Source organism: Serinus canaria, chromosome 12 (assembly GCF_022539315.1).
Source record: "Serinus canaria isolate serCan28SL12 chromosome 12, serCan2020, whole genome shotgun sequence".
In the NCBI taxonomy this organism is placed as follows: domain Eukaryota; kingdom Metazoa; phylum Chordata; class Aves; order Passeriformes; family Fringillidae; genus Serinus; species Serinus canaria.
In genome coordinates this window covers 11,972,167-11,999,602 of record NC_066326.1, presented here as the reverse complement: position 1 = coordinate 11,999,602, position 27,436 = coordinate 11,972,167, and the positions used below count along the sequence as shown (strand labels likewise).

General features: G+C 36.5%; 1 protein-coding gene across 38 annotated transcripts in view; it reads left to right on the top strand.

The window, feature by feature from the left end:
* Positions 1-27,436, top strand: part of SLMAP (sarcolemma associated protein) — an 86,310-nt gene that overhangs the window by 35,692 nt on the left and 23,182 nt on the right. For 5 of the 38 annotated variants that reach the window (XM_050979543.1, XM_009091058.4, XM_050979544.1 and 2 more), the window contains exons 4-19: positions 2,239-2,311; positions 3,133-3,169; positions 4,589-4,651; positions 5,634-5,729; positions 6,005-6,076; positions 6,776-6,916; positions 7,553-7,690; positions 8,943-9,111; positions 9,197-9,247; positions 9,767-9,817; positions 13,345-13,407; positions 18,169-18,225; positions 21,605-21,688; positions 21,948-22,007; positions 26,640-26,762; positions 27,336-27,410. In XM_050979543.1, coding sequence (XP_050835500.1) covers positions 2,239-2,311; positions 3,133-3,169; positions 4,589-4,651; positions 5,634-5,729; positions 6,005-6,076; positions 6,776-6,916; positions 7,553-7,690; positions 8,943-9,111; positions 9,197-9,247; positions 9,767-9,817; positions 13,345-13,407; positions 18,169-18,225; positions 21,605-21,688; positions 21,948-22,007; positions 26,640-26,762; positions 27,336-27,410 — 1,353 coding nt within the window. Of the gene's footprint in view, positions 1-2,238; positions 2,312-3,132; positions 3,170-4,588; positions 4,652-5,633; positions 5,730-6,004; positions 6,077-6,775; positions 6,917-7,552; positions 7,691-8,942; positions 9,112-9,196; positions 9,248-9,766; positions 9,818-13,344; positions 13,408-18,168; positions 18,226-19,544; positions 19,692-21,604; positions 21,689-21,947; positions 22,008-26,639; positions 26,763-27,335; positions 27,411-27,436 lie in introns of those variants that run through there. The other 33 variants (XM_050979545.1, XM_050979547.1, XM_018915058.3 and 30 more) reach the window with 21 other exon arrangements.

Below are 27,436 nucleotides of genomic sequence, written 5' to 3'. Positions count from 1 at the left end.
AGCCGTGGCTGTGGAGCCGCTGTTCCCGCTCCGGAGGGCGCGCGCGGGGCGGGGCGGACTCGGCGGGCGCGGTGGCCAGCGCTGGGGCGCCCCCTGGCGGCGGCGCTGCGCAATGCCGGCTGTGCCGGGGCCGGGCGGGAGCGGCGGCCCCGCGGAGCGCCCGGAGGTGAGTGGGATGGAGAGCGGGGTGAACCGTGGGGACGAGGGGTGCCTCAGCTCCATTGGGAAACCAGGCGTTGCTTTACTGCCTTTTCTTGTCAATTCCTCACATGAAATACTGTAGACCTGAATTTAAGCTGCTGCTCTTCTGTGCAGTCATTACTGTATTCATATTTTCTGTGTTGCTTTACCTCAGGCTTTCTCCTTGTTTTTCCAATTGCAATGAACTGATAGCTAAAGGTCAGAATCTAGAGTTTGGATATTGTTTCCTTTCTTACTATTTTAATTATATAAGTTTGTCAAAATGCTTGGTACCTTTTCCCAGTCACTGCCTATTTGAGACCTTTTGCTAGATGCCTGTTGTATCTTAATTTGACACGAGTAAAGCTCGTGCAGATTTTAGGATATTTTTGTCAGTCTAGCTGTTGACAGAAAAACTTCAGAATTATGTAATCTTAAAGCAGACCTACCTGATATGTGACCCGAAGGTAAAGCTGTCTGTTGCCATTTAATGTCAGGTATCCTAATGTTTTCTTATTAAAATCACTGATTTCCTCTAAAAGAAAGAATTCTGCATTATGAAAGCTGTGTATTACAGGGTACAGCTAATATTGCTAATGTATTTTTAAAATGTTTTTGCAAACTGGATTTATCCAATTTATAAATAAAGACCCCAAACCCTGCTGTTTAATCTGTTCTGCCCTGGCATGTAAATTTAATACTTTACCAGGTCAGCTTGAAAAAAAACAAGATGCTCTGGCCATGAGAATACGTCTCCAAAGCATTAGCTAAGTAAAGGTTAAAACCAACTTGTCTTGGTTGGATCATTTCACCTCTATATTTAGATTCTATTGAGGTAGCTTCCTTAAAGACCTGTCTCATTTCCCTGGAGTATTATCAGTGTCCTAAAACGCCCATTGCCCTTTTTTTTCCAAAGCCAGATTAACTGTTTTGCTGATAATAATAACGGAGAAAGGAGAGCAGCTATTTGTTTTTCTGTGTTAGTGGGTGCTGGAGGTATAGTTGTCCATGAAGGATGACCACATACTCATTTGTATCTCACTTGTGGTAGTGTTTGGGAACAATGTGCAGCTATCTTTCCATGTATCTGGAAATAATTTTTGCTTCCCAATTAATAGAACCATACAGGGGAAAAAAAAGTCAACCAAGACACACACATAATTTGACTGTTTGCAAAGACATTGAAAATCATATCAGTAACATTTTTCAAAACATCGCGTAGAAGGTTTGAACTTGATGTAAAAATCAAATATTGCATTTCCTCCTCTTATTCCTTAGGATCTTTCTCGAGTTAAACAAATCTTGAATTTAGTCCTCAAGGAGCAAATTTACCTTTTCTGAAATGAAAGGCCACTTGTCTAGGGCTATGCAGTAGATGTGCGCTGCAAGTACCCCAAAATAGAAATGTGTTGTTTTGAATGATGCTGCTTACAGTGTTCAAAAGGATGTACTTCTCAGTGGTTCCTGCACACTTCCTCTGCATTTCCTTTTCCATCCTTTTTTGTAAATAATAATTGCTTGGCAAGTTCCAGATTTTGAAGTAAGTGTCGATGACACAAATTTGACATATTACCTTCTAAGTCCCTGGATATGGTTGTCAGAATCTTGTCCAAAAGGCAGCTCATTATTTTGTTTATACCTCTGCATTCTTGTTACCTGGTGCAGGTAAGATGCATTTTGCTTCACTCATTTATGATCAAAACATTCACTTTTTTAACTTAGTACAGTAAAGACAAGTTTCCAGTATTGCAGCACGTGGAAGAGTTGGAACTGGAACTGCTCCACAGCCAGGACTGAGTACTCAGCATGACCTCTTCAGGTTTATAATGATGAAGTTTCCTGTGTCCAGAGGAGGTTTGAGAAGGCAGACCCAGGTGCTTGAAGGTGTTCATGCCTCCTCCTCTTTGCCCATCTCAGGGTTTCTTAAGACAGTTTGCTTGGTTACTGTAACATTAAGCACTGAACTTAAAATGAAGTAGTAATGGATCATGATGACTTAGTGTTTGTTTCTTTTCAGTTACCCATGGATGAATAGACTTAGTATTTGTTTCTTTTCAGTTACCCATGGATGTATAGTCTCCACAATCAAACTGTTCCTTCCAGATGGAATGGAAGCTCGATTGCGATCAGAGTAAGGATATGTATTCACATGTACCAAAGTTCAGCTACTGTGTGATGAGGATTTGATGGATATTATGTTTAAAATCATCTTGGGAGCTGTTGATTTTTCTGTAATCCTGCAAAGCGAGTAACTGAGTGCATGGTTCTTTTGCAGGCATTATGAGGAAAAAAAACCTCATTTGCTTGTTGTTTTTAGTAATTAAGACAACTCTGAAGAATAAAGAAGTTCTCTAAAAGAAGAAAAAATTCTTAGGTAGTTGGGCTTTTCTGACTGTAGTTTACTCTAGTGAAATGGGTACTAGAAGTAAAAGAATATAGAGAAAAATAAAGCAAATAAGCAAATTCTCCTGCCCTTGTTCTTTATTAGTGATTATTCTTTTGGCTCTTTTAGATGCACATAAACTCGACTAAAGTGAAGCTGATGGAAACTCAGATGAATATTCACAGCATTTTCTGTGTATATGCCCATTTTTGAGAAATCTTCCAAGAGTAGTAGAAACCAAAAACTTGAACATTTTATGTGCACTGAGTGCTAATCTCAAATGTCATAATTTTAGTCATCCTTCATTAGCAACAATTTTGTGGGGTTTATTGCTTATTTAAATATCCTTTTATCATTAGTATCCAGAAATAGTTGTGTGAGGTTTTAGGGTATCTTGGCTTGCTTGTGGGAAGATCAGTAAAAGTAAATTACTATAGAAGATTTTCCATATAATTTCATGTTCAAATAAGAAATAGTAAAAATGTATGTTGTTATATTTTTAGTTTTGATGAAAATGTCCAAGTACAACATTTATGTATTTTGTGTCCACTTTTTTTTTTATTTTTCAGTGTTATCCATGCACCATTACCAAGTCCTGTTGACAAGGTAATTCAGTAATTTGCTGGTTCATGCCTTATTCACACACATGCTATTTTCAGACTTGTTATAAAGATGAAGAAATAGTGAAGTCTGTCCAGTAACATTTTGATATCTTTTCCACTGACTGTTTTTACCTAGTTTAATGTTTTGAGTGACATTTAAGGTAGAGAAGTAATGCAGTATTACAGTGTATATTTCAAGGTAAGTTGACTTTTTACATTGTGGCACCTGAAACATGGCTTTGGAACAAAACCATGGATGTTAAGATGGTTAGTTTTCAGGTGCAGGTTGACAGACTAACAGGTGTTGCATAATTTAATACTTCTGTTCTGTGGGACCCAAGAGTAGCTCGAACATGGTTTGGTGTTTGGATGAGGTCTGTTTTCTTTATATGACATCTTTTATGGAGGAGGAGCTGTGCTGCACAGTCTGGAAAGCGCTGTCCTGTTCCCAAGGAAGACTGAGACCAAACCTCTCTGCCTCTCCTGTAGAGCCAGAGTTGCTCGCTGTAGAGTCATGCAGTCAGTATTGTAAAGTGTAACTCTTAAACTGAGCTTTGGTAATGTGGGGGACTTGTAGAAAAGCTGCTAATAGATATTTCCTTGAGAAAGGTGATCAGGAGTTGATTATTTCTCTAGTCTCTAAAAAGAAGGATTAACTTAAATGTGTTCTAATCAGAGTTTTATACATGAAGAACAAAATAGCAAGCAACTGTGGAAACTTAGTCTATAAACTCCTCAGGCTGCTGGTTTTACAACTGTTTAAATTCAGATTTCAAAACAATATGTGTGGCTTGAATCCAGGGTACGAGTAGAAATTCTGAGGAGGGACTGCAGGTTTAACTGGGAAAACAGTTAAAAATTATTTCAGCATAGGAAGCCTACAAGAATTAGTTAATAAGTTGGCTGAAATAAACCCATGGAACAACCCCCCACTTCTCCAAGTGAAGAGCAGTTTGTTATTATTCAAAGATAGTACAGGTATTCCTTAATTCTGAAATAGATGCTTATGAAGGGAGACAATGATTATAACACGTGGGTCAGCAAGAAGCATGCAGCTGTAATATGTGTGATGACATGGAGCTGAAAGCCCACAATTTGTGTTTTTCATTGAGTTGAATGGCTTCACCTTTGTGCCCCTTGTTTCTTTATTGTCAGTTCAGTCTCAACTGTACCAAAAGCTTTAAACTCAGTAGTGTCTTAGTGGTTCAGGAACTTGGGCAGAAACACAATGGGACCTTAGTCCCGAGTTGGGAAGTTCTGTGGTTAAAAAAAGCATAAATAATAACAGAACAAGAAATGAAGCAAAATGCTATTATTAGATAATCTGAAGTTTGCCTTTGTGACTAGATTTAAGTGAATTTTGCATTACTTCTATTTAATGAAAATCCAAAACCATTCTGACTCTTACTTGTCTTTTTTTCAGGTTGCTGCTAACACTCCCAGTATGTATTCTCAGGAATTGTTTCAGCTTTCACAGTATCTACAAGTAAGTTTTCTTTTAAGGGCATTTAATTTGGCTGAATATTTTTGTTCAAAACACAAATCTTATGCTGTGGCTTGTATCTATTGGAAACTACAAAGGAAGGGACAGTGCTGGGAGCTCTTCTTCCTCGCTGGCATGACCAGCCTTTCTGTGCCTGCTTCTGTCTCAGTTTAATAGGTGTGCTTTTCCCAAGATGTCGTGGCACAAAAGAGTTAGAATGCAAAATGGTAGCATGTTAAACTGTGTGCTGATAGATAAAAGTAAACTCTTTAGAAAGGATGATAAAATCAACTTTCTGGGGAAAAAATGAAAATTTCTTTGCTGAGAAATTCTTTCCAGGTTTAACTGTGTATAAGTTCTTCTGACTTGTTTTGCCTGGTTTTGTTTGATAATGACAATTTTTATTTGTTCACATAAAGGCTTTTGAAATAGATACTATCTTTATATGTATTTGCTGACATTGCAGGAAGGAGCTCATGCAGATGCTCTTTCTTTGGAAGCCAAATACATATTCACTCACCAATCTGTTCTCTCTCCATATCCTGGAGTTAACGAAGATGCTCTTCTGTCTTCCTGTCATAAACCAAAAATCAAACAGAAATAGTAGTTCTTGCTTGGCATTTCTCATTTGTGACCTCATTTGAGGATGAACAGCTCATTGCATGGAAGCTGCCAAGCTGTCCTTTGGTGTCTGCGGTTTTGTAACTTATCTTTAAGTCTTGGGAAGAATAACAGTGTGTCCTCAGCATGTGCAATGTAGCATGAAAAATGAATGGTGTAGGAACCTGAGGTTATAGGACAGCATTTTCTAATTAAACTATCCAAATAAATTTGTGGATGGAAATAATAGAATGGGTTTATGGTTTTGAACAAGTTGACAGTGTTTGCTACTCACATTTTTTTTGTTGTATTTTGGCATCTTTTCTGTTGCTTGATTTTCTGAGTTGTTCTAGCTGAACTGACTGGTGCCCTGCTCTCTTCACAGGAAGCCTTACATCGGGAACAAATGTTGGAACAGAAGCTGGCAACCCTTCAGCGACTACTTGCTGTCACACAAGAGGCTTCAGATACTAGTTGGCAGGTATCTGCAGGATCCTTTCCTTATGGACTCAACTGTGCACTGCCATATAAATTTTAGCTGCTAATGCAGGGAAAAAGCAGCAGAAATAATAAAAACTTAATGATGATTCTCTAAAACTGTGTAAAATACAATGTTTAATAAATTTAGTGGTTGTGTACCTTTGAAATAACTATTAGCAGTAAGTACTCCAACAAAATTCAGATCTTGAAAGCAGAACTCTACTGGCACTACATTAAGCATGGGATAATTCTAAGGTGATAATTCTTTTCATCTAGGCTTTAATAGATGAAGACAGGCTGCTATCAAGACTAGAGGTTATGGGAAATCAATTACAAGCTTGTTCAAAGGTAAGTAGTTCACTTGAGGTCAAATATTAGGAATGCTGAAAGACAGCTCTTTTCAAGTGTTTTGGAAGTAGCTAGTTGTAGGAAAGCAAACATAAGCTTTCCAAAATGAGCCTATGCAACTTTGATCATCTGAATAGCACAAAAACTGTACATCTGCTCTGTATTTCAAGGCATCTCAGTAAATGGCTATTGTTTTCATTGCCCATGTCTTGTCTGATATTCAGCATTACAAGTATGTGCTGCCCTGATTATTGTTTAGGCCACCTATGTCTGCCTTTGATTTTAATTTTTATTTTATTTCTATTTCCTCTCAACTATCTACATTACAGAAACTTTTTGTGCAGGTCCTGTTTAAGGTCTTTCCTCTGGGACTTGTTTGTCCAGTTCTATTTCTCCTAGGCTTGACATTGTCTTAGCAGTGCCCAAAAAAAGTGCAGTAATTCTCCTGGATCAACACTGACCACTGAATGTGTGTTGCTATACACACACTTCAAATGTCACTTACTTATACCCAGTCACGTACATTTGTTATGTACAGATCATCGATCAAGAATCTTCGATCACTGATTCGTACAGAACATTTTCTCATCTATCAGAAATTGCTAAACATTTTTTAATAGAACAGGCTTTATCACAGTCTAACTTATTTAATGAGCAAAACAGTAATTATTCTATTCTTGAATAATTTTGTATGTGCAGAATCAAACAGAAGACAGTATACGAAAAGAGCTTATAGCATTACAGGAAGACAAACACAACTATGAGACAACAGCCAAAGAGTCCCTGAGGCGGGTCCTTCAGGAGAAAATTGAAGTGGTCAGAAAATTATCTGAAGTGGAGGTACTGAATTTTCATGCCTGTTCTTCTGGAAGTGCTGAAATAGTTGTAACTACTGCTGTGTAGATCCTTGCTTTATTGCTGTATTATATCAGTATCTGTTGTACTCTGCACTTGCAGGATATTAAGTAGTAGTGTTTATTTCTCCTGTTGGACAGGACTAAGATTGTTAAACCATTAATGAGAACCTATTCTTTCTGCTCTTCCCTTTTCTCCCTCCTTCAAAATTCATGATGCTGCCTTACAGAAGTTACTGTCTGTGGGACATACACAGGGAAAGTGACATACATGCATTAAAAAATGCTGTAAGACCTTGTTTAAACTGCAGCATTTATGGAAATAAACACTTCACCACAGGACAAAGTGTGCTTAAAGGAGCTTTACAATGAGCTTTTAAAAGAGTTAGACACTCTTTTGCAGTAAGATTTTCTGCCCTGTAATAGCTCACATTATCCTCTTTTCTTTTATTTCCTTTTTCTTTATCATTATTTGCTATATTCCCTTGGTCAAGAAGTTTCATAAAACTAGTTGGCATCCTGTACATATATACTGCTTGGAAAAAATAGATTATCTGCAGTGTTTGGTAGTTCATTGTCTGTCTTTTGTTATTATTTATTGCATAATCATTCTGTCTTACAGCGGAGTTTAAGTAATACAGAAGATGAATGTACACACCTGAAAGAAATGAATGAGCGGACTCAGGAAGAATTAAGGGAATTAGCTAATAAGTACAATGGAGCTGTAAATGAAATTAAAGATCTTTCTGACAAGCTAAAGGTAATGACAGAATTTCATCTGACTTAGGATAGAATAAATGTGATAAATGGAATAAATAAATAGAGTTTAATTTCTAATGTAGCTAACAAAAAAGTTAAGAAACTTGTTAAACAACAGTTAGCAATAGAAAGATGTACATCATCTACATTTTCTCTAGGATCAGTTTTAGTGTAATTGAAACTGGCATCAGTTAAGTAACTTCCTAAAAAGCTTCCCTCTTCATTCACTTGGAAAGTTACCATATTTTTTGGGACTGAAATATATTATAGTATAAAATTATATGTAGTATAAAACTTTATATCCAACTGCTTTTATTTGGACTAAAAATTTTCAAGCTAAACATCTGAAAGGTAAGAGGAATAAAAACTAGAATTAGAAATAAATTTGCATTTCATGTTGCCTCTTTGTGCAGTTACAACACACATAGCTAGTCCACCATATTGTAATGTGGCTCATCTTGCCATCAAGTTTGATATGAAACTAAATATCTAAGTCTATGAATGAAGTAAATTAATATTTAAGGTCCTTTGTGCTGGAGAACAGAATAATCACTTTATGGTAAAGCTTGTTCTCCAAGACTCTCCAATCTAGATAAGTAGGAGTTGTGGAAGAGGAAGGTAATGGTGTTGTCTCTGGAGACCTGAGACAGTTGCTGCATTTGTCTTGGATAAATACTGGAATTGAAAGCCAGGTTCCTAGTTCAGGACCTCAGAGAAATTTTTCTTTCCATATTAAAACATTAAATTGCTGCTCTTAAGGCAGTTGGTTTCCCAGAAATGGGTTGATCGCTGATGATGAGTATACCCAGAAGGATCAAACCTGAAATTTATTACCTTGTTTTGAGGGAGGAGACAGTTTAAAACTTGTGTTCTTGAGATTCAGCAAGGAAAAAGATATGGGTTGCAATCAAGGTGATCTATGCAGTGTAAATTCAATTTCAGAAGGGTTCTTGGGTTTTGATTGACTTGAGCTGCTGGAGACTTTGGGCATTTCTTAGTTCTAAGCCCCTTTACTGTTGCTGTTAAATTTATGTTCCTCAGTCAAAAAGTTGCTTCAGATATTTTGAGATTTTCTCAGTCTACTTGTAGTGAAATTTGTATAAAAGTAATAGATTTTCTTTTTTTTTCATTTTTTAAATCTGATTAGCTAAGAAAGTCATTTGTGTACATTTAGTTACATAAAAACCAAGAAGATCTATTTATCCACATGTTAATTTTGATTTTTTGGATTTAAAAAAAATCTTTTGGAGCAGGTAGCAGAAGGAAGACAAGAAGAAATCCAACAGAAAGGACTGGCTGAGAAAAAGGAATTGCAGCATAAAATAGATGAAATGGAAGAAAGAGAGCAAGAGCTTCAAGCAAAAATAGAAGCTTTGCAGGCTGATAATGACTTCACCAATGAGCGGCTGACTGCTTTACAAGGTTAGTCAATAGCGGGGAAAGAACTTTGATTATTTCTTTTGCTTTTAATCTGTGAAATACCTTTTTCTTGGACTTCTGTTTACAGTACGGTTAGAACACCTGCAAGAGAAAACTCTTAAAGAACACAACAGCTTAGGTAGGTGTGATCAATTTCTTGTTTCAAGCTGGTTTCCGCGTTTACTGTTCCGTTACCTTTGTTACGGTGATCTCGTGGTCTCGGTGTCTGGCGGAAGAGTTCCGAGTCCCGGTTCCCCGGCAGGGAGGGAGCTCTGCTGGGTCCGTGTCGGGGCAGGGCCGGCAGAGGGCGCTGCTGCTGCGGGTGTTCGCTCCGGGCCGGGCTTGGCGGGGCCTTCGGGCCGTTAGATTAAACCACATTGTATAACACGTTTTATAACATATTTCATATCCATCTAGACACACGTGTATGTGTGTACTAGGCAGTCATTCTTTGTCGTTAATAACCTCTTAAACGTTTGAACAAACAGCAGCATCGTGTCTAGCAGGAAACACATCGAATTGCCTGGTTTGTGTGATTAGGTACTTGTGAAGAGGTGGTATGAAAAGCCAGGTACATTGCAAAATGCTGTGTTTATAAAGAAACAAAGCCCAAAACGTTTTTCTTGATCCCCAAAATAATGCCCTTTCTTAATCCTAGGCATACAAGTTGACGACTTCATACCTAAAATTAATGGGAGCACAGAGAAAGGTAGTGTATCTGAGGGCTACCTTTTGTCTTATGGCTATGTTTGAAAATGAACCAATTCAAAATGTTCTCTCAAATTTTGCTTGGATTTTTTTCTCTTCACAAATGAATTTGTCCACTCCTGACCAGCTTTTTGGTTTTTTGTTTTTTTTTTTTTTTTTGTGTACTTCCAGTCACAGTGTTTTTAGAAAGTTCTGTAAAATACAACAAAACCACTTGGATGCTGTCTCTTTTTGTTGGTTTGGTTTTTTCTAATTTGTGATGTGCTGTCACTGCAATCAGTAGGACTCTACTGACTGAATGTTGTCAGGGTTGTGACAAAAGAAAATGGAGAACTGATTGGATGTTTTTCCTTTTAAGTTTGCCTTGCAACACATAGACATACAGTGTTTTTCTGGTAAAGTTAGGTATGATAATTAAAGTCAGCAAAACCCATTTTTTCATAACTTTAATATAAAAAATGTGAGTATATAAAATTTATAAACAATGAAAACTAACTTTTAAAAACCTCAGAAGTATCTTTATGTGAAACAGGAATTAATACAGATTGAACTAAGTGATAGGGTTTTTTAAAGGCCAGTTACAGCCAAATATTTTAGTTCATGTGTCTTAACATACACAAAGTTTTTTGAGTGAAATTGTCCAATATCACAAATAGCAAAAAGTATTCCAATTATGATTCCACATTGTTTAATTGGCTGAGATATATTTGTCCTCTTATGTCAATTTAAATTTTTTCCTTGATGTAGCTTGCTTCTACAGTCTGAGGGATGGTAGTAGCATTGGTTTGAAGGTTCAGGGACATATATAGAGAACTCAGGGTTTTAACCAATATTCACAGTGTTTAGGAATTCCTGTCTTTATATTTTTGAAACAGGATTTTAAAGCTCCATATGCATATTTGTAAATTATGAGGTTCTTAACTAGGGAGACCAATAGCAAAATCAAAAGTTAATCATGACATAACCTCCTTATGGGAGCAGGAGGAGAGATCTCTTAAACACCTACAGGAGCTGCACCAAAGGCTCCCCCAGAGCTCAGAGTACTGGTTGCTCCTGAGTGTCTCAGCATTTTGGGCACTTAGCTCTGGTGCATCCTGAGTTTAGCAAGCAGGACATGCAATATTTCTTCCCACTTCTCTACACTGCCATGAGATTTTATTTTTATATAGATTCATCCTTCTTGCTAATGCCTAATTTTAGGTTGGTAATAGCTTAAAATTGGATAGAATGTTTAAGAAATAGATCTGCTTTTCTCTTTTTTAAAACTAGAGCTAATTTGACACATTTTGTAAAAACTTTTGTGCTCTAACTTCAAATATCAATTATTTTACAGAGGAGTGATTTATAACATGATACTAGGTTTGATATTTTTAAAATAAACACTGTTTGTTTTAAAATTGTTGGTAGGAGTGTCATTTGAGATTTTTAAATACTGATACCTTTTATGAGTCCAAATTTTAAAATTGCCCATTTAAAAATCATTGTGTGATTATAATAAAAATTGTATCACTGAAACTCACTTTTTTGGTCAAAGGTAGAAAAGCAATCCCTTTTGGACTTATTTTGGGTTGTACCAGAGTCAGTGTCATCTGAATTGATGCATGACAAGATAGATTCCTCCATCCTACGAGTAACAGTGGAACTTGTATTTAAACCTGGAAGTTTTAGGAAGCTTTTGGCCAGGTTATTTTTCTTTGAGTACAGACAATATATAACTGCTCATTCAAGTTCTCTTTCTGTGTGTTTATACAATCTATCACCTTTTTTGTCATACACGTACCATGCTCTTTCATTATTCTGTGTTTTAGTGCAGCTTTTGATTTTTCTGTCAGTTGTTCATTTTTCTGCATCTCTGCCATACCTGATCATCCCCATTTCTCTGGCATTTTACAGCTTGCTGCCCTGTGTTCTCTTCATGACAGTCTGTGCCTTTTGCATCTTCCAGCCCCTTATGTAGCCCTTGTATGACAGATGGGCAGTTATTGACTCTGTCAGATTTTGGATTTTGTTCTCTTAAAAGCAGCAGGAAGCAGTTACTGCTGGTTTATTTGGGGTTTTGTTTTGGTGGTTTTGTTGTTTTTTTTTTTTTTTATGTTTGGTTGGTTGGTTTTTTTTGGGGTGGGTTGGGGGGTTTTGTTTGGGGTTGTTTTGGTTTGGGGTTTTTTGGTTGTTTTTCGGGGATTTTGCTTATTCGTTTTGGTTTTTGTTGGTTGGTTTTTTGGGGTTTTTTTGTTGGTTTTTTTTTTTTGTTTTTTGGGGTTTTTTTGCCATGTAGTTCTGCATTATTTTAAAGAGCTAAGAATTTTGGGTTTATAATACAGATTGAGCAACTTTGGGCATGAAAGAGGAAAACTGTAAAACCCATGTAAAATCAGTAAGCTTTTAAAAAATTGTTTTGTCTCTCTTTCTCTCAAAGTGTGTGCACAGGCACACTACCTGGCCATGACAAGAATAATGGTTTACATGACTTTTTTCTGTGGCTGTAGCATTCAAGAGCTGTATTCAAAGTGGAGGAACTAAGAACTAGAAGAACTAAAGCCTTTCCAGAGGCATTTAATTAAAAAAGTGGATCAGAGGATGATGGTTAAGCATTCATTTTCTCTCATTGGATATGCAGAAAAGAGGAGCTTGTTGGTACAACAAGCCCCTGATAAAAGTTGTGTAGAACTAAATTGTTTCCAAAAGTGGTATTTTTCTCAGTGTTGCACCACACCTGGCTTTCATTTTTAAATTTTGTGAGCCAGATATTGTATGAAGAAGATGAGAGAAATTTGCATACAGTCACTTAGAGGACCAGGTAAAAATGAAAAGGAAGAAAAAAAGGAAGTTTAAATGTGGAAAATAAATTTTACAGCCATTGTGCTGTTTTTTAAAAGCTCTGTCCTTGTGGGTTAAAAAAAGTTCATTTTTTAGAGTAATTTTGAGATACAGTAAAACTTAGCAGTTGAACTTCTGATATCAGAGCTAATGATTGAGCAGTTTGGTTAGAATATAGCACATTCTGCAGGTTTGTACTAGTGCCAGCCTTTTCCCCCAGCTGGACTCTTGGCCAAAGGATTTTTGAGGTTCTTCAGAAAGGAAGTGTTTGCACCTTGAAGAGATGCAGGATTCTGATGGAGTTGGGAGCTGAGCAAGGACTTGAGTAAACCTGGGAACAGAGCCCAGTTTTGGGAACTCTGCTGCAGAACTGTCTTTTCAAAGTGAAACTGTTTAATGGAAAACTTTTACAATACCCTTTTAAAGCTAATAACAATGCTGATGAGTATAGGTTAAAAACATGTTTGTTTTGAAAATGCAGCTAAAGTACTTCTTTCTTCTGATCAGTTTAAAAGAGTAATCTATTTCCAAGTATCATTCAGACATCATTTCAATTTCATGTCTTGTCTGTTTGCATATTAACTCAGATTTGATTTAAAAATCCATTGTGAATACACTGACAAATATTGTTAATATGCCTTTCAAATTTTTTGTTGCATCAATTTGAAAATGATAAGAAGATGTAAACTGAAGTGTTTCTTTCTCTACTAGAGCACTTTCTTTCAAAGAGTGGAGGGGACTGCACTTTTATTCATCAGTTCATAGAATGTCAGAGTGAGTACAAGAGTGTTCACATTTGCTTTAAAAACAACAGAAAACACAGAAAAGGTGGATGAAACCAGAATTTGTCACTGCTACTTAATATTTCTGTAGTAGCAGAAATTTTCTAAGCACAGAATTGTGGTATTAAGCAGGTGTAATAGGATGTCTTTGCTCTTGCAAAGTGATGGTCACTTCTCAGTTCACTATCATTGTGCCCTGACCAACAAAAGGGTGGTGATCTTGCCACATGGTGTTTAAACCTGAGTGTAATTTTTCACCTGTTACAAATTAAGTTGAAACCTGTCAGTTTAAGCAAACATCACAGTCAGCAAAGGACAGAGAATGAGGTGCCTTTTCACATACCTGTAATTTATCTGATCATTTAAAGCCTTACACATTCTCCAGATTAGTTGTAACAAAAGAACAGAGGGGAAAACAAGTCCATAGTTTGTATGTGGAAATACAAGAGATTGTTTTAAGAAAAACAGAAAATTGCATACCAGTCTTTAGAAAGATGTGTTGTTCTGGAATGTGAAACGTGTTTTTCAAAGCAAATGCTTTTGAAAATGAGTAATGAAACAACACTGTCTGCACATCTATAATTAAAGAAAAACTGAAGATATTTATACTTTTTGCCTACTGAAAGAAAAGTGTCATTAGAATGAAGAGAAGACCAAGTGTTATTAAACTTCAAGAAAACCTGGGATTTTTTGCTTCAGAGTTTATAGAAATTATGTACCTGAAATTGAGCAGGGAAACATTTAGAAGCAGGATCATTTATGACATTATGGCCATTGGAGTCTTTCCTCTCAAACTTTCATGAGGAAGGACAGCAGACTTGTTTGATTTTACTGCTTGTGATCCAGATTACAGTGCCATAAGCCAAATGACTTAATACTGCTAATGTTTGTATAAGAAAAACATTTTTAAAAAATTAATGACTGGTAGCTGTCTTCTGTAAGGCTGCAGTTTAAAATCAGTCTAAATATTGCTAAGATCTTGTATAAATCTTCTTTTTTCAGTAGATAGAAATGAAGTTAAATGCTTGAGTAAACATTTTTCTTGTCTAGAACATGAAGAGCACCCTGTGTAATATTCAAATACAAATTGGTTGCCTGTTTTCATTGTTTGGATGTTAGCTTAACTTATTTTGGCCAAACTTAGGTTAGTATCACTTCTGCAAACTAAACATGACCAGTCCTGTCACTATTGAGAAGGAAAAGTGATCAACAGTATCTAGTAAAATATTCCAAGATGTTAAAGAAGTACTAATAAGAGTAAAATTAACATCAGTGGTTTTATGCTTACCCTTTCTCAAGACTTTGAAAGCTACAGTGAAAACACTGCAAGGCCTTGACTGCTTCATTTTTAAAGGAATGAATGGGGTTCAAAAGAGTTCAGTATTTTGCATTTTTTAATGACAGTCTAAGTTTTTACTCTTCCATCAAGAAAAATTCCAAGTCATTGACTCTTCTGTTTCTTCTTGGACTGAAAGTTTGCCTTTTCCACATTCAAATATGTTTCATCAGGCCTCACAATATCATGAGGTTAAAAACTGCAAACTGTAGGATCTGTTCTTTGCCTTCTGAATGTAAATGCTGCCCTTCAGTCCTACTCCTGTTCTTTGCTCTTTGTAGCATCAAGAGTTGGGGACTCCTGGGGCAAAAAATCAGTTCCAGAGACTGTCAGGAAATCGAGTTTTAAGCCATACAGCAAATGGTGTAGAACAATATCATACAGACTGGCAATACAGAGCAGGAATATGTAGCTCATCATGTGGTAGCATGTTGGGGTTTTGCCCAGAGGCTTAAGTACTGAGAGGGGAGCAGGTTTCTTACTTAAACAATAATGATATACTAAAAATCCCAGAAACCAGCTGGTTTGTAAAATCCAGCTTCTGTAGATTTTTAAAGGTATTATGTAATTATTTTTATTTTTTAAGCACAATGCACTCACAATACCATCCAGTAACGTGTCCTGACCTCTAACATCTGTGGAGTGTTATGAAATCTGGCTCTGAATGATCTGGGAAGTCTCTTACTTTCTGATCATTACATCCAGTTCACTTGTTGCTCATTCCATAGCTTTTTTTTTTTTTTTTTTTTTTTTTTGATAACCACTGGTCAAAATCAGTGATATGAAGAGCAGAAGTCATGGTGCTTCTTTTTGATCAGTACATGATATGCATTATTGGCAAAAATGTGATGATGTATAGACCAAAGTGAGATTTCTGGCCCTGCTAACTTCCTGTCTTTCTTTCCAGTCTAACGCTTCTTTATTTGTGTCCTTTCCCCCCCCCACACTTTGTCATTTTTGCATTTGATTTTAAATGCAAGTCAACTTCCTTCTTTTCACCAAACTGATTTTTGCAGATTTATTAATAGTGGTTTTCGGGTGGATTGAATGAATTTTAACTATCTCTATTATCTAAATACCAGCATGCTGAATTGATCTATTTTTTGTTGGCTTATGCCATGTATTAATGGTAGCATTCTTGAAACACAGAGAATGTTCACTTGTTCTGAAAGTCAGGAGAGGTGTCAGTCACCAAGTGCAAAACACTGGCTGGGCCAGCTTTGGGGCAGGCTGGGCAGAGCCTTGTGGGCTCCTGCTCGAGGTCTTGGCTGCAGAAACAGTGCCAAGGATGTACCTTTTGTACAAATGGTCAAAATTGGAGTTGGAGTTTGGAAAACATTGTGTCAAGAAGGGTCGTTTCTGTTTTGTGTTGCAGTTATTCAGGGTTTAACAGTTACTGAATGGTGAAAGCTAAAAGGTGCATCAATTCATAATGCTAAATTTTCTTCTGTAAGCTGATTATAGAAGCCTATTTTAAGCTAGCAGTCTAGCATGGTTGAGGTGTTACCCCTTCAGCTCAAGCAGTTGAAAGCTGCTTGGTTTTGTGCTCAGCTGTTTTATTCAGATCTACAGGGAGAATTCCTCAGTTTTTTTCCTTTCTGCCTTCCCTTCCACCCCTCTTCCAACCACAGCTGAGTACTGGAATAATCTATGAAACTGGAAATAGTATATGAAGACTTTTCTTTAGATTTATTTTATTTTAAAATGGAAGAGGACTCATGGTATCATTTGAACTCCTGACTTGTGGCTGCCAGTAATCTGATTCCCTCCACAGTGCTTTCCTTAGTCTAGGCAGTCATTCTCACCAGCTCTGAGGAACTTGAGGCTGTTCTGAACTTGGATGATGAGTGATGTCCTACAGTTGTTTGAGACCTAAAGCCGGTCCTGAAAATCCAGTGTGCTGTTCCATGTGTTTCTGAAGCAATGTTAGTAAAATGTTACATTAATGCAGAATAATATTTATAGATAAAAGTAGGTGGAGGGAACATCTCTTTTTCACTGCCCTATCTGTCTGTGTGGGAGAGGGCAGAGTACAGGACAACTTTTTTGGCCGTGAAAACCTTTCTTCAGACTTTGGGGCTTTTTGTCTGAAAGTTTGTCTACCATCTAGGTTTGTACAAGATCTCTCCTCCCAGATCTTCTCCTGCATCTCTCCTTAGATTGTCGTAGTTGCAGCAACATTCCATCAGAGGAGAAGAGGGACAAGTTAATCTTCAGAGATACTTGAAGATGAAAAAGCTTAAAGTGAAGTTTTTTGGGTTTTGTATTTTGCTTCTAATTTGAAGAGGATTTACTGTCATCCAGCTTCTTTAGTCTGAGCTCCCCTGTTTGTGCTGTTCATTCAGCCTTCTCTGTGTCTGTTTCCTGTTGACAGCACTTGGGGTATCCAGCAAACTGCATTCCCTGCCTGGTTATCAGGGATCTGACAGGGAGACCACAGAGGGGAGGCAGAGGCAGCTTCTCAAGCCTGATATTTCAGGCACTAATGGCTTTCAACATGGACTAAACTGTAAAATCTGCTGCACAGAAATCAAGGATGTGATCTCTAAGATGGGATCCTCAATACTTCTGTGTTTGTATTGCTTCTTAAGGAATTAGAAATAATGAAACCTCATCTGCAAAAAGAAATGAATCATTCAACAGTTTGGTTTTTTTTTTTAGTGTCCTTCATTAATCGAGTCCTGTTCTTCCCTTGGTGTTCTTGTTTACCTTCATATCCTAGCATGAGTTAGGACAGCAATCTAGCCTCAAATTCCACTTCTGAGATTTTTGTGCACCTCACATACGAGTAGACTTCCCTAAAGTAGATTTTGAATAAAAACTCAATTTTTTTATTAACCTGAATGCAATGCCTTCCTAGTTTTTTTGGAGTTTTGTGCAGTTTTAAGGTTTAGTTTTATTCCTTTCTCTTGAAAGGTTTAAACAAAGAAAGGCTGTTTCTGTGTACATTTCACAGGCACTGTTAAAAGCCGTTGTGGTGTGGGGGGACTTCTCTATTGCTGTTTTACTGTGGTGCATTTCTGGATTTTGGCTGTGTTGGGTGGATGTCTGTTTCATGCAACCAGCTCTTCAAATTCCTCTTTTGATAACTAAACCTGAGAAATGTCCTAATTATTTGTTGCTTCCGATTAGATTTTTTTTTTTTAATTTAAAGTACATTAAATAATTTTTCTAAATTCTCATTAGTGAACTGCAGCATTATGTAAGTTAATAAGGAGGAATAATTATGCACTGTATCACAAAGTTCTGGTAGACTTGTGTTCTCTGTTTCATTATTCCTTGCCAGAATAAAGTTTTTGTTCAAGGCTGAGTAGGAAGTAATATTATCAGCTTTTAATTTGGTCATGGAATGTACTCTACGTAGATGCGTGCAGGGAAAATTTGAGCTTGGAAAGTAACACTTATTTTGTTTGGCAGACAAGATCATAGATGAAGGACATCTAACCAAAGTGGAAGAAACAAAGCTTTTGAAAGGTTAGACTTCTGGATTATTTAACTGTTTTTGAAGCATGCTTGTTCTGTTACTCAGTGCATGTTCTGTGTTAAGCCAGCAGTTTGAGTTTTATTGAATACGCATCTGAAGGGAAATTCAATAAAGGGGAGGGAAATTGTTTGCTGAATTCTACTCCAAATACTGTTGTAGCTAAAAAGTTTTAATGGAAACCATTTTTGAAGATTGAGTGCATGAAATGCTAGTCTCAATATTGATTGAGTTCTTACTTGAATATGCATTAAAAAAAAAAGTAGATTTTGTAAAATTCAATTCAAGCTTTAGTGCTTGCATGAATTCCAAATGGGATTTTGGTTTTATTATAGGGCTACATAGAAATAATGTTTGGGGTCATTTTAGAGTTTAAATAAAAGTGTATTTTAATTTGACTATTTTCTATCTTATCTCATACCTTTGAATATTAACCTCCTAAATGTGTCTTTTTCAAGTAAAATCTATCTGTGCCTCTCCAACTCTTTTCTCTAATGTATAAAGCAAGTTAAATTAAAGGAGCTAATTCAAAAAGACTTGTCAAGGAACAGTCCTTCTTACCTTACAATGCCAAGGTCAGGATTGCTAATAAGTGTGCAGGTCAATATTTCTCAAGTGTCTAATAATGTAAGATTGTTTGGACTTGCAGGCTCACTCCTCTCTTGCAGCTTTTTATTCATGTCTGGACATACTGCCTCAGTTCTTTACCCTCTGAGCTTCTGCAAAGTGTTGTTTTGTTGAACAACTGTTAGTTTGCTAAAAGGTCCAGTGTTTTAGAGACATTTTAATTTCTCTTCTCTTCCTTTAATACATGGAATGGCACCTTTAACTCCTTTCTGTATGTGAGGAAGCTATAGACGAGGTGCCATATTTGGCAAAAGAATGCATACAATAACTGTAATGTAACACTTGCATGCCCCTTCCATTGCAAAGCTCTGAGCTATTTTTAGTGTTTGGTAATATATTCTAACTCATCAAGTATGATGTCAACACATTTTAATATACTTTATCACTTTGGCTATATTTATTCAGCTCAGTTTTATTATGGGAAATAGGAACAACTGCTGTGATATAATATAGTGCAGGAAAAAGTTTTGTGCTTACGACTCTGGTTCCAGAATAGGAAGCAGGTTTCTAATAATTTGTCTTCTGCTGTTTCACATGTAGAAGTGGTGCATCTTTTCTCTGGTGCCTCATTTTTTGTGCCTTGTTTCAGAGGGGGGAGGGCAGGAGGGGGGAAGAAGCTGGTGTACCAAGGGTGGGTGGGAGGGAAGTATATAAGGGGGGGTGCTGTGGGAGAGAGAATTAATTCAGTGGCTGGAACTTGCACTGTTCCTCCCGTTTTGCACAGAGCAGGGACACAGTATTTCCATGGATGCCCAGATATGGTAAAGTTAGTTGGATGTGGATCTTGCTCAGCTTAGTGCTTCTGGATCGGCCACTAATAAAAGGGACATGGGTGAGGCTTTTAGGTTATACTTTTCTTAATAGTTAAAAAAAAATCATGTATTAATTAGTTTTAGTAATTATTGCAGTTTTAGTGACAATCCTGTGAGCTTGGTTCTATATGATAATGTAAAATGTTTTGATTTGAAACAACTTTAGATATTAGTTAAAAACCTTATTCCTAAAAATGAGAAAGATCTCTTTTTGTTTTATTAAAGAACCACCCACCCCCAAAGATTAAGTTTTTAACTACAAGTAATCATTATGGATTTTGAAGTCTGCTAAAATGGGAATTGTGTTTGTAGTACCTGCCAGGTCTCAGCCTCTAGTGTGCTTTAACTATACTGGTGCTTTTCCCCTTCCTCTTCTCCAGTGATTTCGGTTGTGTTAGGGTGGGAAGAGTCTTGCTCTTCACCAGCTGCCTTCTTTCTACTTGCTGCCTTCTGTTTCATGTATAAGTGGATGTTAACCTGGCACAGAGTTATAGAAAACTTTTCATGTTAGAGTAGGAAACTTTGTGGGTTTTTTTCTGTTAACCTGTCCATGTTCTGTCGTGTTGATTTCCTCATGCAGCCACGCAGATTGTCTCCAGTTTCCACTTCTTTTGTTCTGGGAGGAAGTTAGTTCTGTGTGTTCTCTTGTTATTTGCAAAGATGTCTTATTATTCTCTTGGTTTTTACTTTTTTTCATACACTAACCCTGTTGTTATATAACACAGTTTATTTATTGATGTGCTTCTTTCTTCCCATGTCCTGGTACTTCATTGTTGCATGCACGTTATCTGTGTGTGGTGAAATTATTTATGTTCCCTGTGCTTTTCTCCATGGATGGGAGATGTCTGTGTATTGGGAATGCTGTATTGACCCCTTTTCATGTAATGTCTCTGCCTGGAACTTGAGACTCAGAGGAAACCTCTGTTAACCTGCAGGTGGGCAGCAGAGCTCTGAATAGGCGGCCAAGAAAGATTTCATTTTGCATAACCTCACCTGCATGTTGATGACAGTTCCTTGCTGACAGACCTGCTGTGTTAGCCCACACCAGAGATGGTGTGGCCTTTTCAGTGGACCTATCAGAACTAAACCATAATTGTTGTTTAAGAAAAATTTTTAAAATTTTATTTCAGTCATGTATAATATTTAGACTTTGAGTCAGGGGTGATTGTGTGTGGGACAAAGATGCACTGGTGTAATTAAATCCCCTTAATTTTGAAAATATTGGTCTCCACTAAAAATCTAGAACTGGGGAAAAAAACCCAACAACAAAAAAATCCAGCAAAGAAGAAAAAGAAACCCAGCCAAAACTGTGTGTCTTCACTAAGCTGCATGTAATAAAGTGCTGAATTATATATGAGCAGATATTTCATGAAGTTATTTTTTTTTATGGGAACAACATACACTGTTTCTCTTAATACAATTTAAACTGAAAGTTCTTTCTAGAAACTATGTATTAATTTATATTGCTGTGGTTCTTTAATGGTTCACACCATGCTTCTTTTGAACAGTATGGTATGTACAAGACTTGTTATTGTGTAATTTGTCCAAAATATCGAAACATGGTTTTATTCTTTACAGCAGTTTCTTTGACTTGCTACAGTATCTGCATTGTTCTAGTTTTCTTTTCTTATTTGTTTGCTGATTGAATCAGCTTTTGCACAGTTCCAGCTGGCAAGAGCACAGCATTAACCCAGGTTCAAGCTGTGCACGAGGCGATTGCATCCCTTATTAGAGGCTAGGCTGGGTTAATGATTCCAGGGATGCGGAATCCATTTTAGCCCAGACTTGCAAAGAAATAAGCACCCAGCAGGTTTTTTTAACTGTTTCTTGAACCAAGTTGTTTTCTATTAACATTTAGCGGTAGTTTGGTCTACAGGAGAAATTATGAACAAAGCATTTATTGATTGTAGTTGCTTTTCCTTGTCTCTTGCAGAGAACCAAGCACGAGTTAAAGAATCGAACGATTTGTCTGACACCCTTAGCCCAAGCAAGGAAAAAAGCAGCGACGACACTACAGGTAAGAGTTTAATTGAGATTTCTGTGACCTCTAAATAGTTTGAATTAAATCTAGGTAATCATGAACATTTCCTTAAAAGGTGGAGTATGTTATACAGAGTTAGAGACAAGCTTAGAGTGGTGTTGTCCATTTTTTGGCTTCATAATTTGACTCTTGTAAATTGAGAAGGACATAAAAGCTTCTTTCCGTGTAAAGAATGTGTATATGAGAACTGTCTGCAGTCCGCCTGCTCTCTGAAAGGTCTGGGGTTTCTTTTTAGATGCTCAAATGGATGACCAAGATCTAAATGAACCTATTGTCAAAGTAGCTCTTCTAAAAGGTAAACAAATTTACTTTTGCAATTTCAGATGCATAATCTGTATATATAATCTTTTTATCTACCTGTTTTATATCAAATAATAAAAAAATAGTTAAAATAGAATGCTGGAATTCAAAAGTGTTAATCATGCAGTATGGAAGAGTTAAATTTAAATGTTAGTAATGACTCCTTTGGGTGATGTAAAAACACACTTTTGAGTGTTGCTATAGAAATCATCTGTGTATAAAGGTAAATTTCTGTACTCACCAACACTGTTCTAGGAATTTACATGTTACCACTTTCACTTGAGAATTAGAGTCAGCACACATTTAAGATTATAGCTGTGGAGAGGAGAGATTCTTCCACCACTGACATTTTTCAGGCATTGTCAAATTTTACTTGCATAGCTTCCATCACTGTCAGAAATGCTTCTGTTAGTTTGCAGCTGATGGGTTAATCAAAACAAGACTTCAGATTTCTTTTTTAACCCAATCAATATTGGAAGTTTGTATTATAACTGTATTTGGAATGATGGCTGAGGTTTAGCTTTGAGCTTTGTTTCTATAAATGTAAAATTTTTATTGGCTTTTATGCATTGAAGGGATATACTTATTTAGAAGCTGATATTTACATATTCATTACTGAAGATTTCTGTGTCATAATAATAAGTTATTACAATTAGCCTATTGAAAATCATTTTATGCCTCTTTAACAAGTAGACACTTGATAAGATCTGTAAAATTATGCTTCTATTGGGATCACAAGTAAAGAATGTCACAGTTCTTTGTCAGGCAGGAAGAAAGGAAACCATAACGGAACGTAGGAGACCTGTAAAAGAGCTTTCTCTGCAATTGTTTACACTCCCTAATTTTATGACAGAAAGGCTTCCAAAAATTGCACAAATTACTTTTGCTGTTTGGCAATGTGTGTAAAATTGAGTTTGATGTTTCCCAGTGGACATCAGTTCAGCAGAGCAGTTTAAAAAGGAGGGTTTGAGACACTGAGCATGTCTCGTTTGGGGTTTGCCCTAATATCTGCAACTAATAACAAGTATGTTCGGTGGCTTTCCATGCTAGAAGGTAGAATTTGATAATGTTGTTTGTAGTGATTGTAATAGTCTTATTTTTTGTTATGAAACTGAGGTTGGCAGCAACTTTTCCTCTTGAGGCTATTTATGGGCCTTCCTATTTTGCTGTCACGAAACCATTAAAAAATATCTGTGCAATGAATCATTTGCCCTTTTAATTTTTATGAAGAGTCTATAAACCCACAGTTTTGTTTGAGTTTTTTTTCAGAGACCGACTTCATGTGCCTGACTTTGTCCTAAAAAGGATCTGATTTGCCTCAGAAAGGTTTTCAAGTGGCCTTGTTATGCAGCCATATAATTAAGGAAGAGTGAGAACATTTTTGATCTTGTGGCTGTTTGGAATGCAGAAAGGCTGCTGGAAAAGGCAGAGGTTTTGTTGAAATTTACAAAAGAAATTAATGGAACAGGAAAATCTACAGCAGCTTCTGGTTGCTGTAGATTCTTCCAAGCATTTTCCATCAAAATTTTTTTAAGTGCATTCAGGATTTGATTTAAGTTTCTACAAGTCAGAATCTGGCAAGGAGGTGAAGAGGGGAAGTTGTGACAGATTACTTGGCTTTGTTTTTTCCCCCCACAAGGTGAATGACTTTATTAACCATTCATACCAGTTACCTGGACACTTCTGTTTAAACAGGCTGTTTGTGACTACTTATTGCCAAGTTAAGGGCAGGTAAATGTTAAACAGATGGAAAAGAGCAATAAATGTCATTGGAAGACGGGTAATCTTGTTCTTACCAATGTCCCTGTGTTTTTATAGTAATTGCAAGAGTGATCCCTGGAATCCTAGTAGGAAATGTTGAAGATGAGGATTTGCTGGATAGTGGTAATTTACATAAGAAATTTGAAAATCAACAGTGGTCTGTCATCTCTGAAAGTTTGGGAACCATTGTTTTGTCAGAATAACCAGATACTTTATTTTAAATATATGATGCAGTTTCCTTCATGTGGATCTTATGAAGCTAAAAAAAATCTCGGGGTTATAATTGTTGTGTCTGACTTCACCAGAGTACCCTGAAAATTGTCTTCTGAATAACCTGAGAAATCCTGCAAAATTCTGAAGGTGAACTTTTAGGAGTGAGGCTTGAAGAAATACCAGGCTGCTCAGAAAGTTGATTCCACAGGCCAGGCACATACAGATGAAGGATCAGTTAAGACCACAGCCTGAGTGGGCTTCTGTATTATCTCTGTTATATAAAAAAAAAAATTAAGTTAAAATGGTTAAAAAAAAACTTGTTTAAACAATTTTAAAATTACCATTAGAGTCAATATTAAGGGTAGCCTCACTGTATTTGTGTGGGAAACAAAGATCAGAAATTGAAATTTCCCATGAGGTGGAAAAAATGAATGGGGAAGAAAAAATGCTGTATTTGACCTTTTTTATTTAATTCTTTCTGGCACCTTGTTGTAATTAATGGTAACTCCTTAGCCTTCTCTGAGGACAGTTTGTGATGTGAATTTACTTCTAAAGGGAGCTCATTCTAAGCATGATGATATTTGGTAGTTTTATTGTTTGTAAATAGGGCAATCCTACTTACTGAAGAAGTACTTTGCAAAACTAGAATTAGCACCAAAACTGTATTTGCTTTGAACTACCAGACACTTAATTTTCTGTTTGGGTAAGACTAAAAAGCAAATATTGTCTTGTGCTTATATTTCTTGGCTTTTGATTTAGAAGCATGTCAGGCCCATGGAAATTCTCCTTTTGTGTTGATGTAGGAAAGAGTTTACCTCTCATCTCTATTGAAGCAGTACTGTCTTTTATGATGTGTGCTTTCATTGACTAGAAAACACTGCCACCATAAAAGTTCATTTAGGGTGTCTGTTGTTGGATTTGGGACACTGCTTCTTTATCAGGCATGATTTGAGCCTAATTTGTCAACTTCCTCATCCATTTCTTCTGAAAAGTCTCATTAAAGAGGGTTGAAAGTCTAATTGCTCTAAATCTTTATCCATGAGAAGCTAAGAACAAAACATGTTCAGTAAAGAGAAACTTGGATTTAGAGCTAATAAACCATAAACCAAAGTATTTGGATGGAATATGTAGTCCTCTCTGTTCTTTCTGCTCTCATAATTTCGTTCTGAAAAAGTCTAAAAGCACATGTGTGTTCTCAGCTCTGCTCAAACCCACCAGTTCATTACTGTGAGAGCAGGAAAACCAGCCCCTTAGAGAGATCCAGTATGAAGACTTTTGCATGATTTGCTAAACAATTTTCTTAAGAGAGCAGGAAAAAAAAAAGTGTAATTACTTTATTGATAACATATACAGCTATATAAGAATGTCAAAAGTATAATGATGAGCTAAATTATAGTTTCTTTTTATTTTTTTCCTTATTAATGCAAAGTCCAGACAAACCAAAATATTTTTTGCTAAGCCTTTATCTTAAATCCATGTGGTCTGTAGTTGCAGAAATTTATTGACCAGGTAACTGTGTAACCCTTTTTTTCCACCCTCTCCCATGATAGACAGCTGGAATTCTTTCACCAATTTCCTTCCTTTACTTTTCTCACCAAACAAGCTTTATTTCAAGTTTTAGCCCTCTACCTGTAGAGTTCATTAGTGCTTTTTGTGTCTACTGAAAGATCAGTTTGTACATAGACACTGCTTAAGGAAAATCTAATAAATGAGAGTTTGCTGGATGCTGTTCCTGGCTTTGCAGATGCCTGCAGGCTGGAGTGTTCCTGCATCTAATTTCTAGATGTGTGCCCATTACAGGACTCTGCTCTTAGTAACCAATACTTAGTTTTCCTCTTTTAAATTCCTCCACAACTTCAGCTGTAAAAGTATTTTATTTTCTGTGACTACGAGTCATCTCTTGTAAGCCCAAGAGGCATTTAATATGTGTTTTAGCTAATGCAAAACTTATGGGGAAGAGCAAATGTTTTTATTTAGAGTTTAAATAATGTGCATAGATTTATGATCAGATTAAAGACATACCTAATGTTTTAAGATGCAGTTAAAAAAAAATCAAGTACAATATTTATCTTACTATTTACTAAGGCCACTAAATGAAATAAGGAGGTTGGAATTTTCTTCTTTTTCTTAATTTTATTTTAGGAAATTTCCCCAAATTTTTCCTTTCCTTGTTGGTCCCCAGAGGGAGAGGGGGAGGCTGAGCCTGGCAGTGCAGTGGGTGGGTGGCAGTAGTGAATCATGGAATAGCAGCTCTTGCCTGAGCCTGTGCACTGAGACAGGCTTAGGGCAGCTTCCTTTAAAGAGACAAGTTGTAAATACAGTCAAGGATTGTCTTAGGCTTTGTTGTTCCTTGTTTTTGTCAATATAGAAGTCATTGCCAATTTATACAGTGTTTTTTTAAAACTCTCTAATTCTTCCTTGATAATTTTTGTTTTCTATTGCATGTTATGTGTAATGAATGCTTTAAGGTTTGCATATGGTTTACTACTTTAAAAAGTATATTAATATTTTTGCTAATATTTGCCTAATCTAATTTTGAGTTTACTTTAACTAACTTTTGAAGATTTGAGTAAAAAGTTGCCAGTCAGCACATGGCAGTGCAAATGAAGCTGTTGTACCGACTTATGATTCAAAGAAAATGTTCTTTTATCAGATGAATTGCAGGGTGCACAATCAGAGACTGAGGCTAAGCAAGAGATTCAGCAACTGCACAAGGAGCTGATTGAAGCCCAAGAGCTAGCTAGGACAAGTAAACAAAAGTGCTTTGAACTTCAAGGTGAGACCCAGATCAACTTGGTTCTGTAGGGAATTCATGAAAATTGTATATATCAGGTAGTTCAAGATAAACCAACATGTTTTCATAGTATTGAATACATCTTTGAACCCAGTAGATCTCATCCTTATTTCAGTCAGATAATGGATGTAATTGAATCTCTTCAGCTCTGTGTTAGATCATCCTATCAGCTGTGTAGCTCTATTGTTTTTAAGAGGAAATAGTATAGTTCAGTTTAATTGCATATTGTTCAGTGTTCATTAGGGGTTATATTTACAACATTTTTTTTTCCTTCCTCTCACACCAGTTTGCATTTAGCACACATGGAGTTTTCAGATCAGGCAACATATTATATCCATTTCAAATTAATTGTAATACTACCACAATAATGGAATGATGTCTTAGTATTAACTTTTATTAAACTACTTACAGTTTTACTACCTTTGATAACTTCCTGAAGTAATATGCTTGTTTAATCTTTTCACTTAAGGAGAGATTGTGACTAAAATAAATTACACAGGTGAAATTCATGTTACTAACAAAAACTCTTGGGCACATTTTCACTTTCATTTGTAGCTCTCTTGGAAGAAGAGAGAAAAGCATATCGAGTGCAAGTTGAAGAATCCAACAAGCAAATAAATGCTCTGCAAGGTAGGAATTTTTTCCCCCACTCTTTA